Source organism: Callorhinus ursinus, unplaced genomic scaffold, assembly GCF_003265705.2.
Source record: "Callorhinus ursinus isolate GAN/ISIS: 27379988/994484 unplaced genomic scaffold, GSC_fseal_2.0 scaffold9, whole genome shotgun sequence".
In the NCBI taxonomy this organism is placed as follows: Eukaryota; Metazoa; Chordata; class Mammalia; order Carnivora; family Otariidae; genus Callorhinus; species Callorhinus ursinus.
Genome location: NW_027397071.1, coordinates 24,014,149 through 24,035,748, shown reverse-complemented (window position 1 = coordinate 24,035,748; position 21,600 = coordinate 24,014,149). Strand labels below are relative to the sequence as shown.

General features: G+C 35.9%; 1 protein-coding gene across 9 annotated transcripts in view; it reads right to left on the bottom strand.

Annotated features, from left to right (window-relative positions):
• The window catches only part of EVI5 (ecotropic viral integration site 5), a 196,548-nt gene that overhangs the window by 17,880 nt on the left and 157,068 nt on the right, over nucleotides 1-21,600 (bottom strand). For 7 of the 9 annotated variants that reach the window (XM_025872195.2, XM_025872197.2, XM_073896297.1 and 4 more), the window contains one exon: nucleotides 11,878-11,973. The exons of 1 other annotated variant lie outside the window; for it this stretch is intronic. In XM_025872195.2, the coding sequence (XP_025727980.1) occupies nucleotides 11,878-11,973 (96 nt within the window). Of the gene's footprint in view, nucleotides 1-4,482; nucleotides 4,871-11,877; nucleotides 11,974-21,600 lie in introns of those variants that run through there. One more of the 9 variants, XM_073896299.1, reaches the window with a different exon arrangement.

Sequence of the window (21,600 nt, the reverse complement as noted above, 5' to 3'; positions counted from 1 at the left end):
TCTAAGATGGAAGAATATGCTATTAGATGGTGTTTTCATGGGAATGCTAATGGAATAAGTCTCTCCTATCCTTAGTCAATGAAATCTATTTAAGAACTGCTATAAGCAACTATAAAACCTGTCACTATAGGTATTATAGTTACTTCTAGTTCCTTTAAGAAATGCTTATTATTGGGGAACTTAGGTGGCTCAGTTGGTTAAGTGGCCAACTCTTGATTTCAGCTCAGGTCATGATCTCAGGGTCCTGGGATCGAGCCCTGAGTCGGGTTCCACGTTCAGCGAGGAGTCTGCTTGAAGATTTTCTCTCTTCCTCTTCCTCTGCCCCTCCCCTCATTTGCCCTCTTCCACTCTCTGTCTTCCTAAAATCAATCAATCAATATTAAAAAAAAAAAGGAAACACTTATTGTCATCTGCCTTTACTTCTCAAAACCTAAGTGGTACCTGACATCCAGTTTCCCTTAAGTGGTTTTTTTATGACTTCCATTTCCAATCTACTTGTTGGAACCACTTATTATGCAATTTATAGATTAGTACTAATAGACATTGTCTCACTACAATGCATTTGAAAATCTAGCTATTCTCGTTTACTGTAAAGTACTATTTAAAAACTTGCCACTTAGTGGAGCGCCTGGGTGGCTCAGTCGGTTAAGCGTCTGCCTTAGGCTCATGAGGGTCATGATCCTAGGGTCCTGGGATCAAGTCTCACATCGGGCTCCCTGCTCAGCAAGGAGCCTGCTTCTCCCTCTCCTCCCCGGTCCTGCTCGCTTGTGCTATCTCTATCTTTGTGTCTCTCTCAAATAAATAAATAAAATCTTAAAAAAACTCAAAAACAAAAAAAACCTTGCCACTTAGTACCAGAAAACACAGACAGCTGCTCAAAGACTAATGGGTTTGTAAAAAAAAACAGATACTAGTTGAAGAAAGAAGAGAAAAGACAAGGAAAGGAAAGAAAAGAAGAGCAAGAGAGAGAGAAAAAAAAGATATAGATACTTGAAAGAGTTTCCACTGGTCAGATTCAAGACAATTTGAATACCAAGAGAACTGACTGAATCCATGAGTTCATAGCACTGTGTTAGGATTTTTTCAGGACAATTTGAATACCAAGAGAACTGACTGAATCCATGAGTTCATAGCACTGTGTTAGGATTTTTGAAAGACTCTAAGAAATATAAGGCTGAATAAGGAACAATCTCTGCCATCGAGGAGCTCACATTTTGGCTTGTCCCTAAGCATCAAGGACAGTACAACTCTTAACCAAAATAATCAAAATTATGTGCTGTGCTATCTCCCATCTCTGAACTATTAAGTACTCACTATCAGTATCAACCATACAGTCTTTGTTAAATTAACTGTTCCACTTTTCCCCTTCAGATTGTAAATTCCTTGACAGTAAGACTACACTGTACTTTGCATAGCATTTGGCACAATATCAGAAAAATATCCCATCTGACCCAGCTTTGTATCCAAGTCTGACTTTACAATTCTAACAGGTCCTGTTCCTTGGCCAGTGGAACATTGTCTCTTAAGGTTACTTATTTGGTCCTTTAATTCTGAGTACCAGATTCAAATCCCTCATTTCTGATTGATTCTATAGTCTCTAAATTGGCTGCTTACCCAGATTTCATCCTAAAAATCTTATCCTTCCCTAGTCAATACCCCTAAGAGGCTTCTTTCCTGGGTATCTCATCCTCTCTAGGGTCTAACTCCTTTTCTTACCTTTTTATTTTTAATTTTCCTTAAGTGATTTCATTATCTCACCTTACTGTCCTCTACCAGACCCATCTTTTTTGTCATGTTTGAGGTTTCAACTCTAGTTCTTCAATGAAATTATCATCATCAGAAACACATATTTTCATTAGCAAATTTAAACATCTTTTTTTTTTACCTATAGTAGGAATAGGATACATGCATAGAGGTATGTAATTGGGTCGAACATGCCCCCTTCTATGAATACAGCATAAAACTGGAAAGTGGTCTAAAAGTCTTGAATAAAAAGTAAGGTACCCTGTGTGGGATTATTATAGTTTTTCCTCTGTGTTATATATTCTTTTTGGAGGCAAAGAATGAATGGAAAGATGTACAGCCTTGGAGATTTTAAAAAATTAGTCTAGAAACAATTGCTGGAAGTTTGGTCACAAGTTAAATAATAAACTCTTGCAACAGAATGTACTGAATAGCTGATCTGATTTATGTCCTTGGGTAAACTTGTATTTCTTAAATAATAGGTATATATGAAATTGGGTTAACTATTTTTATCTAGTTCTATGTTTCTGGGGATGTCAAATTTGGCTAGAAAATCTCAGTTGCCTCTGTTTTCAGAAAAGCATCTAATATTTAAAAGTTAAGATTTTAGTAGCACCTACTGGAAACTGAAGCAGAATCTAAAGGGTCAAGTCACACCAATTCTCCAGTTTCAGATGGAAGAGAAATCCAGAACCGGACGCTGGAAGAAAAGTAAAGAATACTAGGTGGTGGTAAAGTTCTACTAACCAGACATTAGGTTCCCATCTGAGAGAAGTAATTAATTTAATTAAACCCTAGTGGAACTCCTCCTACAACTCACGTGTGATAATTCAGTGGGTTGGCAGGACTGTGGCAGGGCAGAGGGATGTAGCAGATCAGTCCGAATGCTGGGGCAGTAGTTCCGTCTCTGCCGCCAACTAGCTGTGTAACTTCGGGTAAGGCCCTTAACTCTTATGCCCTCAGCTTCCTCATTTAGCAAGTGAAAAACTAGATAAACTTTAAGAACATGCCTGGCTTAAAAAAATGTGAATCTGAAATCTCAGCTTTATGTCTTCTACACAGTGATATTATTGTAGGCATTAAATATTGTACACTGTACAGTTTTTATCTTATGACTTCAAATAAGATAAACTAATTATGTGAGATTAAATGGAACATATAAGAGGAATAGGAATAACAACACCCACTTAAAGAAGTCATTAAGAATGGATTTTTAATCTATAAATGGAGGTTGTAAAATTTAAAAACAGTGCTAAACATTTTTTAAAAGATTTTATTTATTTATTTGAAAGCGAGCACAAGCAAGGGGGAGTAGCAGGCTCCCATGGAGCAGGGAGCCCGATGCAGGACTTGATCCCAGGACCCCGGGACCATGACCTGAGCCAAGGCAGACACTTAAACGACTGAGCCACCCAGGTGCCCAGAGCTAAACATTTAATTTGAACAGCTTTTTTTTTTTTAATTTTTATTTATTTATTTCTCAGAGAGAGACAGCACAAGCAGGGGGAGCGGCAGGCAGAAGGAGAAGCAGGGTCCCCACTGAGCAGGGACCCCGGGATCCCGGGATCATGACCTGAGCCGAAGGCAGATGCTCAAATCAACTGAGCCACCCAGGTGTCCCTAATTTGAAGAGCCTTAAAGCAATTTTCATAGGAGTACAAATATGATCTCTCATTATCTACATAAGACCTTTTCGCAGCAGAAAAAAAAAACAATTTTCCTGTAGTGAGGCTTTTGAGAGCTCCTGCATGATACTTTACATTGCTTTAACTAGAGAAAAAACAAATTTAAGGGAATATGTTCTTTTATTAAGAAGTTGCCACATTGGGAAACTGGGCACTTTTTACTGTAACAATATGCATGAAAGCTTGTAACTCCATGTATTGAAACTTTTTAAAACAATTATTCTAAAATTAAGATTCAATTATCAACAGACATCAATACAAAAGATTATTTCTGCCTCCACCAGTACACTGTTGCTATCAATGCAGTCTGTAAAAATATCAATTCTTTTTTAGGTTATCCTCCATGAACTAGGTAATATACTTGGGGTTTTGCAAGATTTAAAAGGAAATAAAGACTGGTAGAAACAGTCAATACAGAATAAGCATACAGTTAAAAAAACAAAAATATTATTATTCAGTTTGAAATAAAGAGAAAAAAATAACTGCCAATAATTAGAGCCAAATTACTAAGTTCTTTTCTACCATTAATATTCTGATTTTAATGCTAGATGAAGATCAATGTTAAATGAGTCTTTAAGCTTCTTTAAAAAAATTCAAGTTCGGGGCGCCTGGGTGGCTCAGTGGGTTAAAGCGTAACCCTTGGCTCAGGTCATGATCCTGGGATCAAGCCCCGCCTGGGGTCTGCTTCTCCCTTTCCTCTCTGCTCGTGCTCTCTCTTGCTATCTCTATCTCTCTCAAATAAATAAAATCTTAAAAATAAAATAAAATAAATTCAAATTCAAATGATTTTATTAACTACTTTTAAACTGGGAATGTAGAACAAGGAAAAAAAGATTCACAGTTACAAAAGGGTAGTCTGTCATTTGATTCTGAAAGTTCCTCATTTCCAAAATTCTAGTTTAATAACAAGTCAGTATACACATTAAACATACTAATAATGGACAGGGCATTCAAAATACTTTTTGGTAGATATTTTACTAAATCTATAGCTCAAGCATACATAAACAGTTATCAGAATTTAAAAAAGAGCACTCACGTATAAATATTTTCTAAGTCAAACTTCAGAATGGGCTTTCTTTAGGTTTCCTTTTATTTATTCAAACTCCTAATTTTGTATTTGGCTGGCAGAAATAAAAGAAGATTCTTGGAACATATGATAACTTAAAAAACTGTCTTCTCAACAAAGAAAACAGGATGACAGAAGACCTGGGTACTGGGAACGAGCACAAAGGCTATCCTTAAAATGAAAGTTGGCTTCATCTACCTGGGTTGTATGTTATTTATAGCATCCTATAATAGTGTTTTATGTTGCTTTGCTTTTTGGCCAGCTTTGTCCTGAAACAGCTTACATTTCTTTAAGTTCTTCAGGAAGGGGGGGTCTCCGTAATTGTTCAGTGACAATTCCTCTTGTCAAGTTTTTTTCATAAATCATCCATCATTCTCTGATAAATGGTAAAAAAAAAATGCTGAAGATATCTTTCTTAATACATTCATTCTTCAGGAGGACCAGGGAAGTTTATAATCTGATTAAAATAACTATATTGAGGGTGCCTGGGTGGCTCAGATGGCTAAGCATCTGCCTTTGGCTCAGGTCCTGGGATCGAGTCCCACATCGGGCTTCCTGCTAGGCGGGGAGCCTGCTTCTCCCTCTGCCTCTGCCTCTGCCTCTCTCTCTCTCTCTCTGACTCTCATGAATAAATAAATAAATATTAAAAAAAAAAAACTATGTTGAAATGCTCCCTTCTTGAAAGTCTCCTTTCTGGAGCTCCTGTATCCACAGTCGCCAGTTTCCCCCCCATCCCACTGGTAGTTTTGATCTCCTTTACTGGCTCTCTTGATCTTATAGGTCAGGAGTGCCACAAATTTGCTCCTAGAACCCCTTCCCTTTACCTATGAATAACATTTATATGCCAATAACTACTATACCTATTTTTAGCCCCATCTTTTTAGAACCTCATACATATCCATTGACCACCTCGTATTTTCATTTTAATGTTTAATAGGAAGCTCAATTTTAACATAAACTGTAAAACAGAGCTCTTGATATTCTACCCTTCCCAACTTCAGTAAGTGGCACCAATCACTCAAATGTCAAGCCAAAAATCTCTGGCGTCACTGACTGTTTTATCTTATGTCCTTCATACAATCCATCAGCAAGTTCTCAACCTCTAAAACATATCTTTAATACATTCCACTTCTCCCATCCTTCTAAGGATGTGGCTAACATTTCCACTTCTCCCATCCTTCTAAGCCACCTTTGCTCTATTAACAGCCTCCATTTTCCTGTTTCTATTCTTGCTCTCCTACAATCCATTCACCATATAGCAGGCAGGGCAAATCAGATCACATCACTCTTTGCTTAAAACCATCCAAAGGCTTCCCACTGAACCAAGAATAAAACACGGTCTATTTATCCTGGCTTATAAAGCACTATATAGGATCTGACCTCAACTATCTCTTTAATCTTATCTCATACCATTTTTCTCTCCCGCCCTCCACTATACTGTACCGGCCACATTAGTATGATTTCTCATGAAGTCCACTACATTCCCCCCAAGGTCTTTGTGCTAGTTGTTTCTTCTGCCTGGAATGTTCTTTCCACTGATTTTTTTTTTAAGATTTTATTTATTTGACAGAGAGAGACACAGTGAGAGAGGGAACACAAGCAGGAGGAGTGGGAGAGGGAGAAGCAGGCTTCCTGCTGAGCAGAGAGCCTGATGTGGGGCTCGATCCCAGGACCCTGGGATCATGACCTGAGCCGAAGGCAGACGCTTAACGCCTGAGCCACCCAGGCGCCCCTCCACTGATTTGTACACATCAGGAAGCTTCTTAGCATTCCTATCACAGCTTTTATTTTACCTTATTAGCAAAGCCTTTTGAAATCATTTATTTGTTAAATTCTTTTTCCCATGGAATATCTATTACAGGGCAACATTGTTCTAGGTGCTGGGGGAAAAGTTACCCAAGTACACATTACAACCATAATGGGAAACCTCTTCCCAGACAAAGAATGACTAAAATTTGATAAAGACAGACAATTCTACATGTTGATGAGGATGTAGAATAAGAACTGTCTTCAATGCTCATGGAGTGTAAAATGGCATAATCACTTGCAGCAATGTTCTTAACAGACCAAACTGGAAATAATTCTAATGTTCACCAACAAAAAGATAAATAAATTGTAGTATATTTATACAAAGGAAAATTACACAGTGATGAGAATGAATAACCTATAGCAACATTGTAAAATAACATGATTAAATTTCACAATTTAAAGCCAAAGAAGCAAGACACAAAATATATAGTATAAGCAGCCATTTATATAAAATTCAAAAACCAACTATTGGTATTCAAGTTGAGATCATGGTTATCTTTAAAGAGGAGGGAGTGAGTAGTGGTTGCAAGAGAGTATGAATGGGGCTTTGAGTCTAGTTCTTGGACCTCGGTGGTAGTTACATGGGTGTGATCACTTTGTGATAATTTATTGAGCTCTAAACTTGTCACCTGAGCACTTTCCTCCATGTTGTACTTCTATCAAAAGTCTTTAAAGAGTTTGTTCTTTAAATTGTTCAATTTTTATGATTATGAACCCATTCTACTATAGAATGTTAAGGATAACAGCTGGTCTATAATAGTTGATCACACTCGAAGGTTTTGTTCACAGAGAAGCAATGAAGAAACTGTTGTTTGGTCTCACCATCAGAAATAGTTGTGGCTCTCCTAACAATTGGTTTGTTTTCATTATACATTCTCTCTGACATATTTAAAGTGACCAGGTTTCCCCCTCTTTTGTGTTGACTGCTGAAAACCTTAGAGCCAAGCTTGAGGTCCACTTATAAGAAATAAACAGATATTCTTGTGGTATGCATTTTTGTATGGGTCTTATTCATGGCTCCATATTACATTCCTACAGTTTTCTTTCCTTTGTCTCACAAAATGTCTGCATCATTTACAAACTTGTTTCATTATGTCTAGAACAAGGCAGGGTATTTATTAATGAACAAAAATGCTCTAAAGGTTTTTTTCTTTCTTTTTAAAAAAATATAATTTGTTTAGGTTTTACTTCATTCCAAGTTTAATACATCGCAGTCAAATGAAAGTCCTGCTTCAAGCTTCTGCTACTTACTGATTATGTGACTGTGGACATGTTCTTTAGCCTCTCTGAGACTATAAAATGAGAATAATAATTTTCACAGGATAATTGTGAGGATTAAAATAATCATCAAGTATCTACACCCAGTTTAGCAACTACCACTAGAAAGATAATGAAAAAAGGGAAAATTTGCTCTATGTAGAAAACTTACTAAGCAAATAGGACCAGAATTACTTTTGTGAGATTTTAAGGACATAAAGCACATTAAAACTATTATGACATTATAAAAATTCAGCAAAGCTGTTTAATAAAAAAGTATTTAATTTTTAGCATAAATGAATTATCTTTAGACTGGAATAAATTTACCTATTCCTACAACATCCACCAGAACATATCACATCAAGAACAAGTGAAAACATAATCTTTATTCAAAAACATTTTCAAATCAGCTGTTTAGTATGCGTTTTCCTATAAAATAATACTATAAATGGCAGCAAGGCTCCAAAGGGCCCAGAGAAGCCTAGTCAACTGGTAATTTGGCTGAACCATAAGATTATACTTCTCAGTATGTCTATACCTACATGAGTCCTAAGTATATTTCTTTTAGCTTCTAAATGAGAATAACTTTCTACCTTCTTCTAGCTCCCTTTCCCAGCATTTAGAAAATAGTCATTGTCTTCAGTGGTCAGTAGCTATAAGAAGACAGACCTATGTTGCAAAAGTACATGGCTTATTCATTCCTAGAACCTACAATTTTGGTTTATGTATCTGACTTACATGTTCCTGATGCCCAACCTGCGTGACAAATTTCGTCTCATTTTTCAAAACCCAACCCAGATGCTGTTACCATTTTATTCCTATGTTTCAAAGGAGGCATAGCATATGGTAGTTAAGTGCATGAATGGGCTTGGAGTCCCATAGTCTGAACTAACATCCTACTTCTATCACTAACTACTGTATGACCATGGGGAGTTATTTAATACCCCAGAACCTTAGTTTTATTACGTGTAAAACATGAATAATGATGCTACTTACTTCAAGGAATGTTGTGAAGAAACAATGTAAGTATAACATTTAGGACAGTGTCTGGCACAGAGTGATTATTAAATGAATGGTAACCACTATAATGTAATATTTTTCATTACGTATTACAATTCGTTTATTTGTATACTGGTCTCTGCTGTTAGTCTGTGAGCCCCTTGAGGGATATGAGTTGTGTTTCAATCTTTATATTTAGTTCTAAACACAGTGCCTAGGAGATGCTATGATGATAGATGTTTGGAAGGGCAGGAGGTGGGGAAGATGGAATAAGGAAAGACTTGAACTGGGATCCAGTTTCTTTTCTATGTATGCCATGAGGACAGGATGTACAGATATGGGAGGATTTGACCAAGGCTCTTGCCAGATCTGCGGCAGCAAGGGTTTCTGCAGTGGCTTCTATGAGGGTCTTGGCAGGGTGTAAGAGGTTCCAAGTTAAAACATTCCTATGTGAAGTAGGTAAAATTAAGAGCATAATTAGTTAGGTGGTGACGGCAGGAACTGCAGGGGTTGGGAGTCAGAGAAGGCACTTGGATGGATCACAGTAAACTGCAGGAAGTGAAGATAAATCTCCATTTGCAATGCTAACAGGGAAGGAGAGGGAGCTCCCATGGCTAGGTCAACTGAAGAATTCACTTACTGGATGTATGCAAATTAATGTTTCAGGGAGGAACAACACAGTTAAAATACTGTCATTAATTGCCATTCTTTAGATTTTTAAATATTGATGACATGTTTTCTAATCTAATGTCTGTAAACAGCACAGAAAAGGATAGGCCAAATTTGATTCAATCCCGGCTCAACCAATTTACTACTACTTGTATAACCCCGGCAAGTTACTTAATTATTGTGAATCTGTTTTCATATTTATTCAACTGAGAATACTACCATTATGTGGGATTATTATGAGGGTTAGTAATAATAAATATGAAGTATCTGACACAATGCTTGACCAATAGAGGATACTCAATAAATAGTAACTACTATTGTTATTTTATAGATCTGCTAAGTTTCTCTCATTTCCCTCAGCATTTTGAGAAGTATAAAAATCAGCTAATAGAGTGACTTCTAACAGTCACATGTTCACATATAACATTAATATTTGAAAGTTAATTTTATGGTGAAAGCTAAAGATTCTGGCAAGCGCTAACACACAAGGTAAAAGTTAATTTGGAGAGATTAGACTGACTTTGGTTATGGGCTTTTTTCCCCATTGTGAAGTGCTATAGCACAAGAATGAAAATCACTAGAGTAATAAAGTGATACCTTATGTAACCCTCTTAAGAAGCTGGTCCAACCAATAGTAATGTGTATAGTCAGTGCACTTGTAACTATTATCTTGGTTTAAAATTTCACTTGTTTTCACTTAACCTTTCTTTAGTTGTAAAACTTCGAAACAGGTGAATGTATTAAAATCTGCTCCAAAAACATAATGAAAAGGAACCTTTAACTGAAGACCTATAATGGTTTCATTTTATCTAGTAAATTTAATCTCTTCTAGCTTTGAAGATTCACCATAAGCTGGTTCTATTCAATCTGCCCTTACTTCCCACAACTTAATCACATTAATTCTTAATCGAGTCTGGCCTCTAAATCCCACAGCCATGCTGGCTCACTCTCACCTCTGCACTCTTGTGTGGTCCCCAGCTGCACTGTACTCACCCTCTTCTCTACACATTTTCTCACTGGGGCCTGCTTAAGCCCAGGACCTGCGTACTCTGAATAACACAATTAGCATCTCATCACAAACTGTTCTAGTTTTTAATTTACACAATATAGCTCTTTAACGGTAGAAAATTCTACTCAATTAATTTTCTTTCCATGTTTGTGCAAGACAAAAGATTACTTTCACAGGCCACACATAAAAAATTGACATTAAAGTGAGACCTCTCATGAACTGTTTTCTGCCAATCCTGATGAGGAGATTATCATTATTTTTAGTTAAGGTACATGACAGGCAAAATTAATGTTGGCTGATTTTTAGACGAGTCTTGGAAATAAAGTCAATCCCTATACAGTTTTCTTAATTCAGCAACATTAAAGCTTTCTAATCACTCTAAGTCAAAATTATAAAAGGGAGATGGCTATATTTTAGTCAAAATTTCCTTTTGAGAAAAGCTTTTGAACACAAGGAATAATTTCTAGGGTTCTCAAAACAATAAGAATTTCCAGAACATCTTATTTGTAACTTGTTCTTTCATACATGGCTATTAGATCAGAAGAGATTATAAAAACTGTACACAAATAGGTAAAGATTATACATAATCTTGAATCCCTTAAATGCTATCATGGTTGAAAATCACAGGAATGACCCCCAAAATTTCAGCATAAGTTAAATTAAACCACATTTAAGATTTATCATTTTTTGTTAATGTTTTGTTTCTCCATTCAGAATTTACTTAGATTGACTGCCTCCAGGAGGTATTACCCAAAACACTCAGACTTTAACTGAAGGGTGTAATACCAGGAAAGAGTAATGTCCAAACTTTTTCCTTTGAGGTTTAAATTAATTTAGTGGTCAAAATGAGTTTCTTTCTTAACAAATGAGGTTATGTTACCCACCCAAATCTTATCACTGTGAATAAACCTTATTGTACAAATAATTCAAGATAAGAAACATGCTTTTATATTCATGTTTAGAAAGTACTTATCATTAGAAAATAATAAAGGACAAGGAAATTGACCTAGAGCTACATTAACAAAAAAGTATCTCTCTAGTCAAACACATTAATTTAAATTACTTAGTAGAGTACTTAATAATAGTATTTGAAAATTTCATGAATCGAATCTCACAGATTCAAGGTAGTGCCAGTTTAAAAAGTGTTTATAGATACTAAGAAATCTGTTAACTGATATTAGGCAAGTATCCTTTTTTGCAATCTCAGTAACACCACCAAGAAGGGAATAAGAAGACAAGAGTAAAAAGACTTCCCTCTATCCACAACGGTAAATAACACAAATCTATTTTAAAGGTATAAAGAAAACTTTAGTTTAATTGAAGTAACTTATGACACCTGGACAAACTATCAAAGATTTTTAGATCACAATAAAAAAAAAATTGCCATGCAAATATTAATTGAGCATTTTAAATCATGATAAAAAGGTTTGAGGAAAATTAATTCTCAATATTGGAACAGAACAATTCTTACTAAAAAGACAATTTTCTAAAATATTATTATTTAATCATAAACAGGGATTCACAGAAAATATTTATCATGAAAGAGTCAGTCATAGCTGGTAATAAACCAGTAATCCAGTGTTGTTACAATACAGAGGAAGGAAGAAAGAAATATGTGAAGATCAAAATTTATCACTTACCTCATGATTCAGCTCTGCTATCTGATCTTTCAGTTCCCTAATATACTGGTTAGAATCAGACTTGTTAAGCTGTCCTTGAAGCTTTCCTTCTTCCTTCTGTTTTGTGACAATAAAACAAACCCAAAACAAGAGACAACTTTCACAGCATGAACTCAAATATTTGAAGATATAGGACAGCATAAGGGCATATCCTTTAACTGGCTAAATTCTGAACTAATCTGTTCTCAAACTATCTCTGGAAAATAATTTATAGTAAACTATACTGAATATTTCTAAATAATGCTTAGTGGAAGTTGTTTATAACACATACAACTTATGAAATGTACCTTTTGAGGTAGGTTTTTAAAAAGTAGGTTTTAAAATATGCTGTAGGTCCTGTAAAATTACCTTGAGAGTAATGGGTTGTACTGCAGAGCACTTTCGGACATGGAGATCTCTATTGCTATCTTACCATCCCCAGTAAGAAGGGACCCTGGACATCGTCTGGTTTGGCCCTCTAATTGCAGCCAAGTACACGCTCTACTTTCCTTCTACATACCTTCTCCTAACATCCTTGGCAGGAGGAAGAATGAACTAGAACTGCTCCAGTAACAGAATGGGTGGCTCTCTATAAAGTCAGGGTACCATACCAACAGAACTGCTCTTCTGCATTAACTGTCCTTTCCACCTGGATTGCATTCTCATACACCCTTCCTCTGTTCTTCAAATCCTATCACATTAGTCTTACAAGCTCACTCTTTTTGTTTTTCTGTTCTTCTCTTTGTGGCAACCTGCCTTAAAAGTCTTTTCTAGAATATGGCCCGCTGAAGCAGTTTAACTAATAATCGTGTAGCTATAAAAGAACTATAGTTCCTACAGGCTTTAAAACATTTCTTATATATTTGAACACATGAATATCACATATAATCACCTAAGTGCAAAGAAGTGTCTAATTTAGGGGCACGTGGCGGGCTCAGTCAGTGGAGCATGTGGCTCTTGATCCTGGGGTTGTGAGTTTGAGATGCACACTGAGTGTGGAGATCGCTTAAAAATAAAACCCTATGTAAAAAATAAAGGGGGGGGGCGCCTGGGTGGCTCAGTCGATTAAGCGTCTGCCTTGGGCTCAGGTCATGATCCTAGGGTCCTGGAATCGAGTCCCGCATCGGGCTCCCTGCTCAGCAGGGAAGCCTGCTTCTCCCTCTCCCTCTGCTTCCCCAGCTTGTGCTCTCTCTGTCAAATAAATAAATAAAATCTTTAAAAAAAAAAAGAACTGTCTAATTTAACAACTATATTCCAAAGGTTCTAGGCTTCTTAAACATATTCAATGGACACCTTATTATTTTTAGCTATAAGCCTGTATTTAAGAAAACATTTTTTCCTGAAAATTTAGTTAGAAATATTGGTTTGAGCCAAAGCAATCCTGAGAAAGAACAAAGCAGGAGGTATCACAATACCAGATTTCAAGATACACTACAAAACTGTAGTGATCAAAACAGTATGGTACTGGCAAAAAAAAAAAAATAGACACATAGATCAATGGAACCTCAGAAATAAACCCATGATTATACAGTCAATTAATCTATGACAAAGGAAGCAAGGATATACAATGGGGAAAAAACAGTCTCTTCAATAAATGGTGCTGGGAAAACTGTACAGCTACAAGCAAAGGAATGAAACTGAACCACTTTTCTTACACCATACATAAAAAAACCCCTCAAAATGAATTAAAGACCTAAATGGGACACCTAAAACCATAAACATCATAGAAGAGAGCACAGAGAGTAATTTCTCTGACATTGGCTGTAGGAACATTTTTTCTACATGTGTCTCCTAAGGAAAGGGAAACAAAAGCAAAATAAGCTGCTGGAACTACACCAAAATAAAGAACTTTCTGCACAGCAAAGGAAATCATCAACAAAACAAAAAAGCAACAAAACAAAAAGGCAACCTCTGAATGGGAGAAGATATTTGCAAATGACATATCCAATAAGGAATTAATATCCAAAAAACCAAATTAATCTAATTAAAAAATGGGGAGAGGACTTGAGTAGACATTTTTGCAAAGAAGACATATAGATGGCCAACAGACATGTGAAGAGATGCTCAACATCACTCATCATCAGGAAAATGCAAATCAAAACCATGTGAGATATCACCTCACACTTGTCAGAATGAGGGCTAGACTCAAAAAGACAAGTAACAAAAGTGTTGAGGAGGATGTGAAGTACAAGGAATCCTCATGACCTGCTGGCGAAATGTAAATTGGTGCAGCCACTGCAGAAAATAGTATGGAGGTTTCTCAAAAAATTAATATTTCCACTACTCGGTATTAACCCAGAGGAAACAAAAACACTAATTCAAAAAGATATATGCACCCCTATGTTTATTGCAGCATTATTTGTAATAGCCAGGAAGGAAGCAACCTAAGTGTCCATCAACAGATGGACAGATAAGGAAGATGTGGTATATACACAATAGATAATTATATATCCATAAAGAAGGATAAGATCATGTCATTTGAGACAACATGTATGGATGGACCTAGAGGGTATTATGCTAAATGAAATAAGTCAGATTGAGAAAGAAAACTACCATGTGATCTCATTTAAGTGGCATCTTAAAAAAAAAAAAAGGGAAAAAATGAATAAACACACAAAAAGCAGAATCAGACCTGTAAATACAGAGAACAAACTGATGGTTGCTAGAGGGGAAAGGGGTGTGGGTTTGGGCAAAATGTCTGAAGTGGAGAGGGAGATACAGGCTTCCCGTTATGGCATAAATAAATCACAGGAATAAAAAGCAGAGGGTAAGGAATATAGCCAATGATACTGTAATAGCAATGTAATGGGACAGACGGTAGCTACATTTGTGGTGAACATAATGTATAAACTTGTCAAATAACTAAGTTGTACAACTAAAACTAATGTAACATTATGTATCAATTATACTCAATTAAAAAAAGTAAAAAAGGAGAAATATTAATTTGACCAGAGAAAGGTAGAACCAAAACAGCAGAGACACTGACTCAGAGTCCTAATCATCTCTGAAGCCTTTGCTATCTGTTTTTTCATTTATGTGAACAAATAAAGTCCCTTTATTATTTAAACCAGTTTAAATATGGGTTTCTGTTACTTGCAACCAAAGTAATAATAGCTAACATGTCTTGAGAACTTACCAGACTTTCTCAATTGAGATTCCCCCAAGTAATTAAGCCCTAACACCAAAGCATCATTGTACGCAATGAACTAACTTCTCGCCTATGCATCTAAAGTGGTACTATGTATCCTCCTCAGAAGAATTGAGAAAATAGTTACTCAAACTATTTTCTGTAACACTTAATTGCTCTTGTGCAGCACTGGTAGAGAGAAACTGGGGCTAACAATGTGCTAGGAACAGTTCTGCGCCCTTTACATGTAATCATCACAGCAACCCTGTGTAATAGATATTATTTCTAATTGAGTGAACCAACAATTGCCTAAGAATTACATAAACAGTTGACACATTTTTCTCTCTAGCATTCTAAACATGAGAAACACTGAAGCAGGCAAGAATATATGGGGATTTATGCAAAGGACCAAACAAATTAGCTTTCTTGGATTTGTTTAAAAATCTCCTGTCTTGCTTGAATATTTATTTTAGCCCCATTATTTAAATGGGAATCACAATATAAAAAGAATTGAAGATAAAATGCTACAGCATACTTTCATTCATGGCCCTAAGCTAATGACTCATATTATCAATTTATAGTTGTCTAATACTGTTTACATGTAATTATGCCTACACCTGATTTTTAATCACTCCCCTTTTTAAATATTTCAGAAACACAGAAAAAGAACAAAAGAATAACATAATAAAGACTAATAAACCCATCACCCAAATTCAGTCTGTTTTATGACTACCTTATTCCATGATTTCCCTTGGTTCTAGACTTATTCCATCTCAGTCCTGTATATTTTCAAAGTAGGAAAAGATTATGTCAAGCAGAAGGGAATAAGTAGTGAGTGAGTCAAGAAGGAAGAAAAGGAAGAATGTGGAAAAGAGGGAAAAAAAAGAATATTCACTAACATAAAGGAAGCCATTATTTTTACAGAATGTATTTTCTAACTCCCCTATGTGACATGAGGAATGGCAGCCACAACTGAGTAGGTAGATGTATTTCCGAAGGGGACAAATTTGAGGAGAATCACTCCTTTGGGTTATGTGTTCAGCTGTCCTCTTTGATGGCTTTTGAGTCTAATTTTAGCATCATGCCGTATTAATTGCCTTGAAATATTTGATTAAATGGAAAGTGCAATCAACTACTAGGAAGAAATCCTTGTGGACGAGATGGAAAAGGCCAGATATTTGTGGTTTGGAATCAGATTTAGAAAAGTTACCTTTAAATCTGGTCCCCAGTGAAGGCGAAGTTCTTGAGGATTTTGGATATCATGCAGGACAAAATAAAATTCTCAGGGTGAATAAAATTAAGAAGTCCAAGGTAAGTTCTAATGTTGTGAGAGAGAAGTTCAAGAATGCAAAATACCTTACGTTTGAAAGGCTGTCAAATGACCAATAACCATAATTAATACCTAATTCTTTCCTATAGGGAAACCTGTATGAAAGAAAAGTTTGGCATGAAAAGAATCATTAAATCTGTTTTACAAAAAGTGACTAAGTGACTCCAAAAATCTGTTTCCTCCAAAGGTGGGTCTTAGTAAGGTTTAGCCAAAAATTTTACACCTAGATTTCTTTAGAGGAAAGGCAGTATTTAATAAAAAACAGAGAATTGAGAAATTTTACAATAAAGAAATGGAATGTTTTAACTTAGGGGGGGAAAAAAGATTCCTGAAAGATATTTGTGAAAGTCAAAGAAGCCCTCTTAAAGACTTTATGACTAAAAAACCCAGGTGTTCCTTGAATTTCTATTCATTGTAGAAAAAAGGCAGAATTTCAAAGAGAAAAACTTTATATATTTGATGAAACACAATGCATATAATTGTTTATATTTAAATATTACTGTATATAAGCTTAATGTTAGGTTTCTTCTGAAAAGCTTTTACATAAAGTCAAAAGTTTACCAAAAAAAAAAAAAATCTCTGATGCCCATTAAACCATTATTTCTGTAGACACACACAAACACACACATACCCAAGTAACAACTTGTAAGGCACACTGACTAAACTGAGGGCAAAGGAAGGGTAAATAAGCAGCTCTACACTCTTGCAGTGACCCCATCCCAGCACAGTTGACACACATTAGCAGCAAGCATACCAGTGTGATAGACACACCAGTCTGAAAGCTCTGAATTAGGTATTCTGATTTAACAGTCCACCTGAAGGGAATATAACTGGTATTTCAAACACTGGAGTAAACTGAGAGATGTCCTAAATGCTATTTAATAAATTAAAATATATAAATAACGTTTTATCTAAAAGTCTGTGGTTTTCATGTTCTGCAAATGGGCTCTCATTTAAATATGCTGATTTGAAGCTCTTTAGGGTCCTTTTTAAAGGTAACTAAATACACATTTACAATGCCAAAACAATTATCCAGTTAACTATTATATTCTAAAAAGCGGGCAATTTAATTTCACTTCTGAGACAGTTTATTCAATTATCTAATGTTTAAAAATCTTTTCTGCAAAAATTTTTATAGCTTTCTATTTTCAAGCAAGTCCATGGTTCTTTCTGATAAGCAGGTGGGAAAATGTCAGCTATCCTAATAAATTTACCAGGAACCTGGATTTTTCTTGGACGTTTTCTTTTAGTCTAGCTGATAACAACAACAGATTGCCAGTTAAGTGGTTTCCTAAGCAAAACTAATTAGGTAAGTGACAAACTTAAAGAGCTCCAACACATCAACAAGTTTGGTAATTCTGTAATTTCACTGAACAGACCTTAAATGTATAACTTTTCATCTTGTGATAAAAGAAACTTTACATTAAGAGAACATAAAGTAATATTTATAAAAGGCTTAAATTCACTTTCACTCTTGGATCTTTCAGTAATTATTTTAGCAATTACCATCATGATGTCTATAATAATCTAATTCATATTAAAGCCTTAAGCTATAGAGTTCCATGTATGAGTCTCTTAGTCAAAAGGTCATCAAAAACCCAAAGATCAGGGCACCTGGGTGGCTCAGTCATTAAGCGTCTGCCTTCGGCTCGGGTCATGATCCCAGGATCCTGGGGTCGAGCCCCACATCAGGCTCCCTGTTCGGTGGAGAGCCTGCTTCTCTCTCTCCCACTCTCCCTGCTTGTGTTCCCTCTCTCGCTGTCTCTCTCTCTCTGTCAAATAAATAAAATCTTTAAAAAAAAAAAACAACCTAAAGAAATGTATGTATAAGTGATTAGGATAGAGTATAACAACTTTACTCTGAAATGTATCAAAAAATAAGACAGCTTGAGTGGTAGATGGATAAGTATCTAATGAAGCAATGGATAAAAGAAATATATAAAAATATTAATTACAGGGGTGCCTGGGTGGCTCAGTCGTTAGGCGTCTGCCTTCGGCTCGGGTCATGATCCCAGGGTCCTGGGATTGAGCCCCGCATCGGGCTCCCTGCTTGGTGGGAAGCCTGCTTCTCCCTCTCCCACTCCCCCTGCTTGTGTTCCCTCTGTCAAATAAATAAATAAAATCTTTAAAAATATATATTAATTCCAGAATGGAGGTGGTGGATGTTCACTATACAACTCAACTTCCGTATGCTTGAAAATTTTCATTGTAAAATACTGGAAGAAGTCATCAATAAGAAAACAATACATGCCTGCCCCTCCCCCCACCAGAAAGCAAGCACTTAGTCCATACTGTAGTTCATTTACATATGTGAAGAGGTATTTATCTCCCACAGGTTACTTACTGATTCTTCATCTAAAATCTACCTGTTGCTCTAAGATTAGTACTTTCTTCATATTTTACTAGAAATTTAAGAAAGTGAAAAATATTAAAATCAAATTAGTACTTCATTAAAACAATATAATTTTAGACTAGGCTTCCAGTTCATCTCTATAGTATTTTAGAGTAGATTTTATGGTTACATCAAGATCTATTTTCTCTCCTTCATTATGTAGTGGTCATAGGATAGGAATTATCCCCATCCTTAACCCCACAGGTAAGGCCCTGGTTGGTAGGGTTGAAGCCAAACAGGATAATCACATCTGTTTGCACTGTAGCTGGTTCGGGTTTTGCTCAAATAGTGTGACTCTCAAAACTTTTACTGGAAATTATGGGTTATAGCTTCTTACTCTGGATATTATAAGTAGGTATAAGGCTCATTTGTTAGCCATTTTAGCACAATGAGGAAAACCTCCTAAGGATAAAAAATGAGAAGGAGAAGGGCGCCTGGGTGGCTCAGTCAGTTGAGTGGCTGACTCTGATTTCAACTCAGGTCATGATCTCAGGGTCCTGAGATCGAGCCCTGCATCCAGCTTTGTGCTCAGTGGGGAGTCCACTTGAGGATTCTCTCTCTGCCCCTATCCCTACTCTCACACGCATGTTCTCTCTCAAAAATGAATAAATCTTTATTTATTTTAGATTTTTGACTTTTATTTTTAAAAATGAATAAATCTTTTTCAAACATGACAAGCAGAGCAGAGCTTTCAGAATCATGCCTAATGCAACAAGCTGGAACCCAAATTAAACTTTTCCTGAAATATATCGTACTTCTGGACTTTGCAGGTACCTGAGCCAATAAATCCCCTTTAAGCCATAAATAAAATCCAGAATGTAGTTTTCTGTTATCTGCAATAAAAACAACCTATCTAACATATTTTTTAAAAAATATGGCTAAGTAGGGGCACCTGGGTGGCTCAGTTGGTTAAGCGACTGCCTTCAGCTCAGGTCATGATCCTGGAGTCCCGGGATTGAGTCCCGCATCGGGTTCCCTGCTCAGCAAGGAGTCTGCTTCTCCCTCTGACCTTCCCCCCTCATGCTCTCTCTCTCTCTATCTCATTCTCTCTCTCAAATAAATAAATAAAATCTTTAAAAAAATATGGCTAAGTAAATGAATATAATAATATAAACAACATAACCTAGGAAATGCTTAAAACAGTAATTCCCAAAGATGACTATGGCTGGGAGTTTTATAAACACACAGATTAAAGAATCTATTTCTGACCTAATGAATTCTAAGTATCTGTGAATGGGTTTTGAAAAATCTGTACACTTTGAAAGCTACACAAGTGGTGGTTCTGATATAGCCAGTATGTAGACCTACACTTAAAAGACACTGGGTTTGTACCACCTTTGAAAATGAACTATTTTTTAAACACAAATTCAAAATTTTATTTATATGCCAGTTATAAAATACTTTTACCTTTTAAGAATCTCAAATAATATTTTACAAGTCTAGACTCATTATAGAATTTATTTTACACATAAAAAAGGGTAAATATTTCTTTTAACTACCACCACAATGGCAAATGTTGGTAAATGACCAAGACTCATAAACTTATTTACAAATAGTCTCTACATTTCCAGAGTGAATATATTTTAAAACAAAGGAAAACTGGTAAGGTTTCTTAAATTAATTTCTTTCAATTCTGCTCTCAGTTTCACTTCATATTATTTCTATGTTAGTTTCAGCTGGTCAGTTCCCTGTCTACAGAGGGTGGTTCATTTTGAACTCAAATCCCTTTCTTGGTTAACCTAGCTCTCAAACAGAAGATATTACTATTTTAAAGCTTAGTAATGTATGATGAGGAACTAAATAATGTTTAGGATCAGAAAAAATCCCATATATATGACTCCTACGACTGAATACTAAGATAACTTTTAAAAGAATAAAGAAAAACCAACGATTTGAGGACCAGCAGAATATTAAAAGTATCAACTTCTATGAGGGGATATGCCAATAAATAAGGGATCCAATTTTCTAAAGTTTTTTTTTAGGTAACAGGTTGATACAGTCAAAAAACTATGTTATCTAATATAACTATAAATGCGTGTAGAGGAATATTTAGTAAAATATTTAGCAAAAAAGAGCAGTGTTTGATACTTGGACTGTTTTTTGTTTTTTATTTTTATTTTTTTAAAGATTTTATTTATTTATTTGACAGAGAGAGACAGCGAGAGGGAACACAAGCAGGGCGAGTGGGAGAGGGAGAAGCACGCTTCCCGCTGAGCAGGGAGCCCGATGCACAGCTCGATCCCAGGACCCTGGGATCATGACCTGAGCTGAAGGCAGATGCCTAACAACTGAGCCACCCAGGCACCCCCTACTTGGATTGTTTTTTAATGACCTTAGGTATACATACACATTCATCTGTTTTATCCCTGCAACCACTGGGAGCTGTAATCCAGGAAAGAAGGAGGTAGAGATGGAATGTGCCCAAGATGTGTCACATATTCTGTTACAGTTGATTGGAAAATCAGTACATGCTATAGTCAGCGGGAAATAAGTGAATATTTATTTGTGCAATGTGTATACAGTCGCAGTAGAAAGCGGACATTTTAATCAGAAATATCATCACCTACATCTACTGTACTCCAACATATTCTTTAAAAAGTTGAATAATTAAATGTGCTGGTGCATCGAGCTAGAAGAATTAAGTAAAAATGTGAAACGTTTTCTCTATAGCTCTAAGCAGCATGTTTTTCATGTGTCATATTGCAACAAAACTGAGACGAATATGATGTTAACTTGCCTTGAACAACTGTTTAGAAGAAAGAGTAGCGTATAATATTAAAAACTATTGTGGAGGTGAGAGAAGAGGAGGCAGGGGCTCAGGTTTGTTTAAACTACAAATTAAGCCTCAATTTTTAA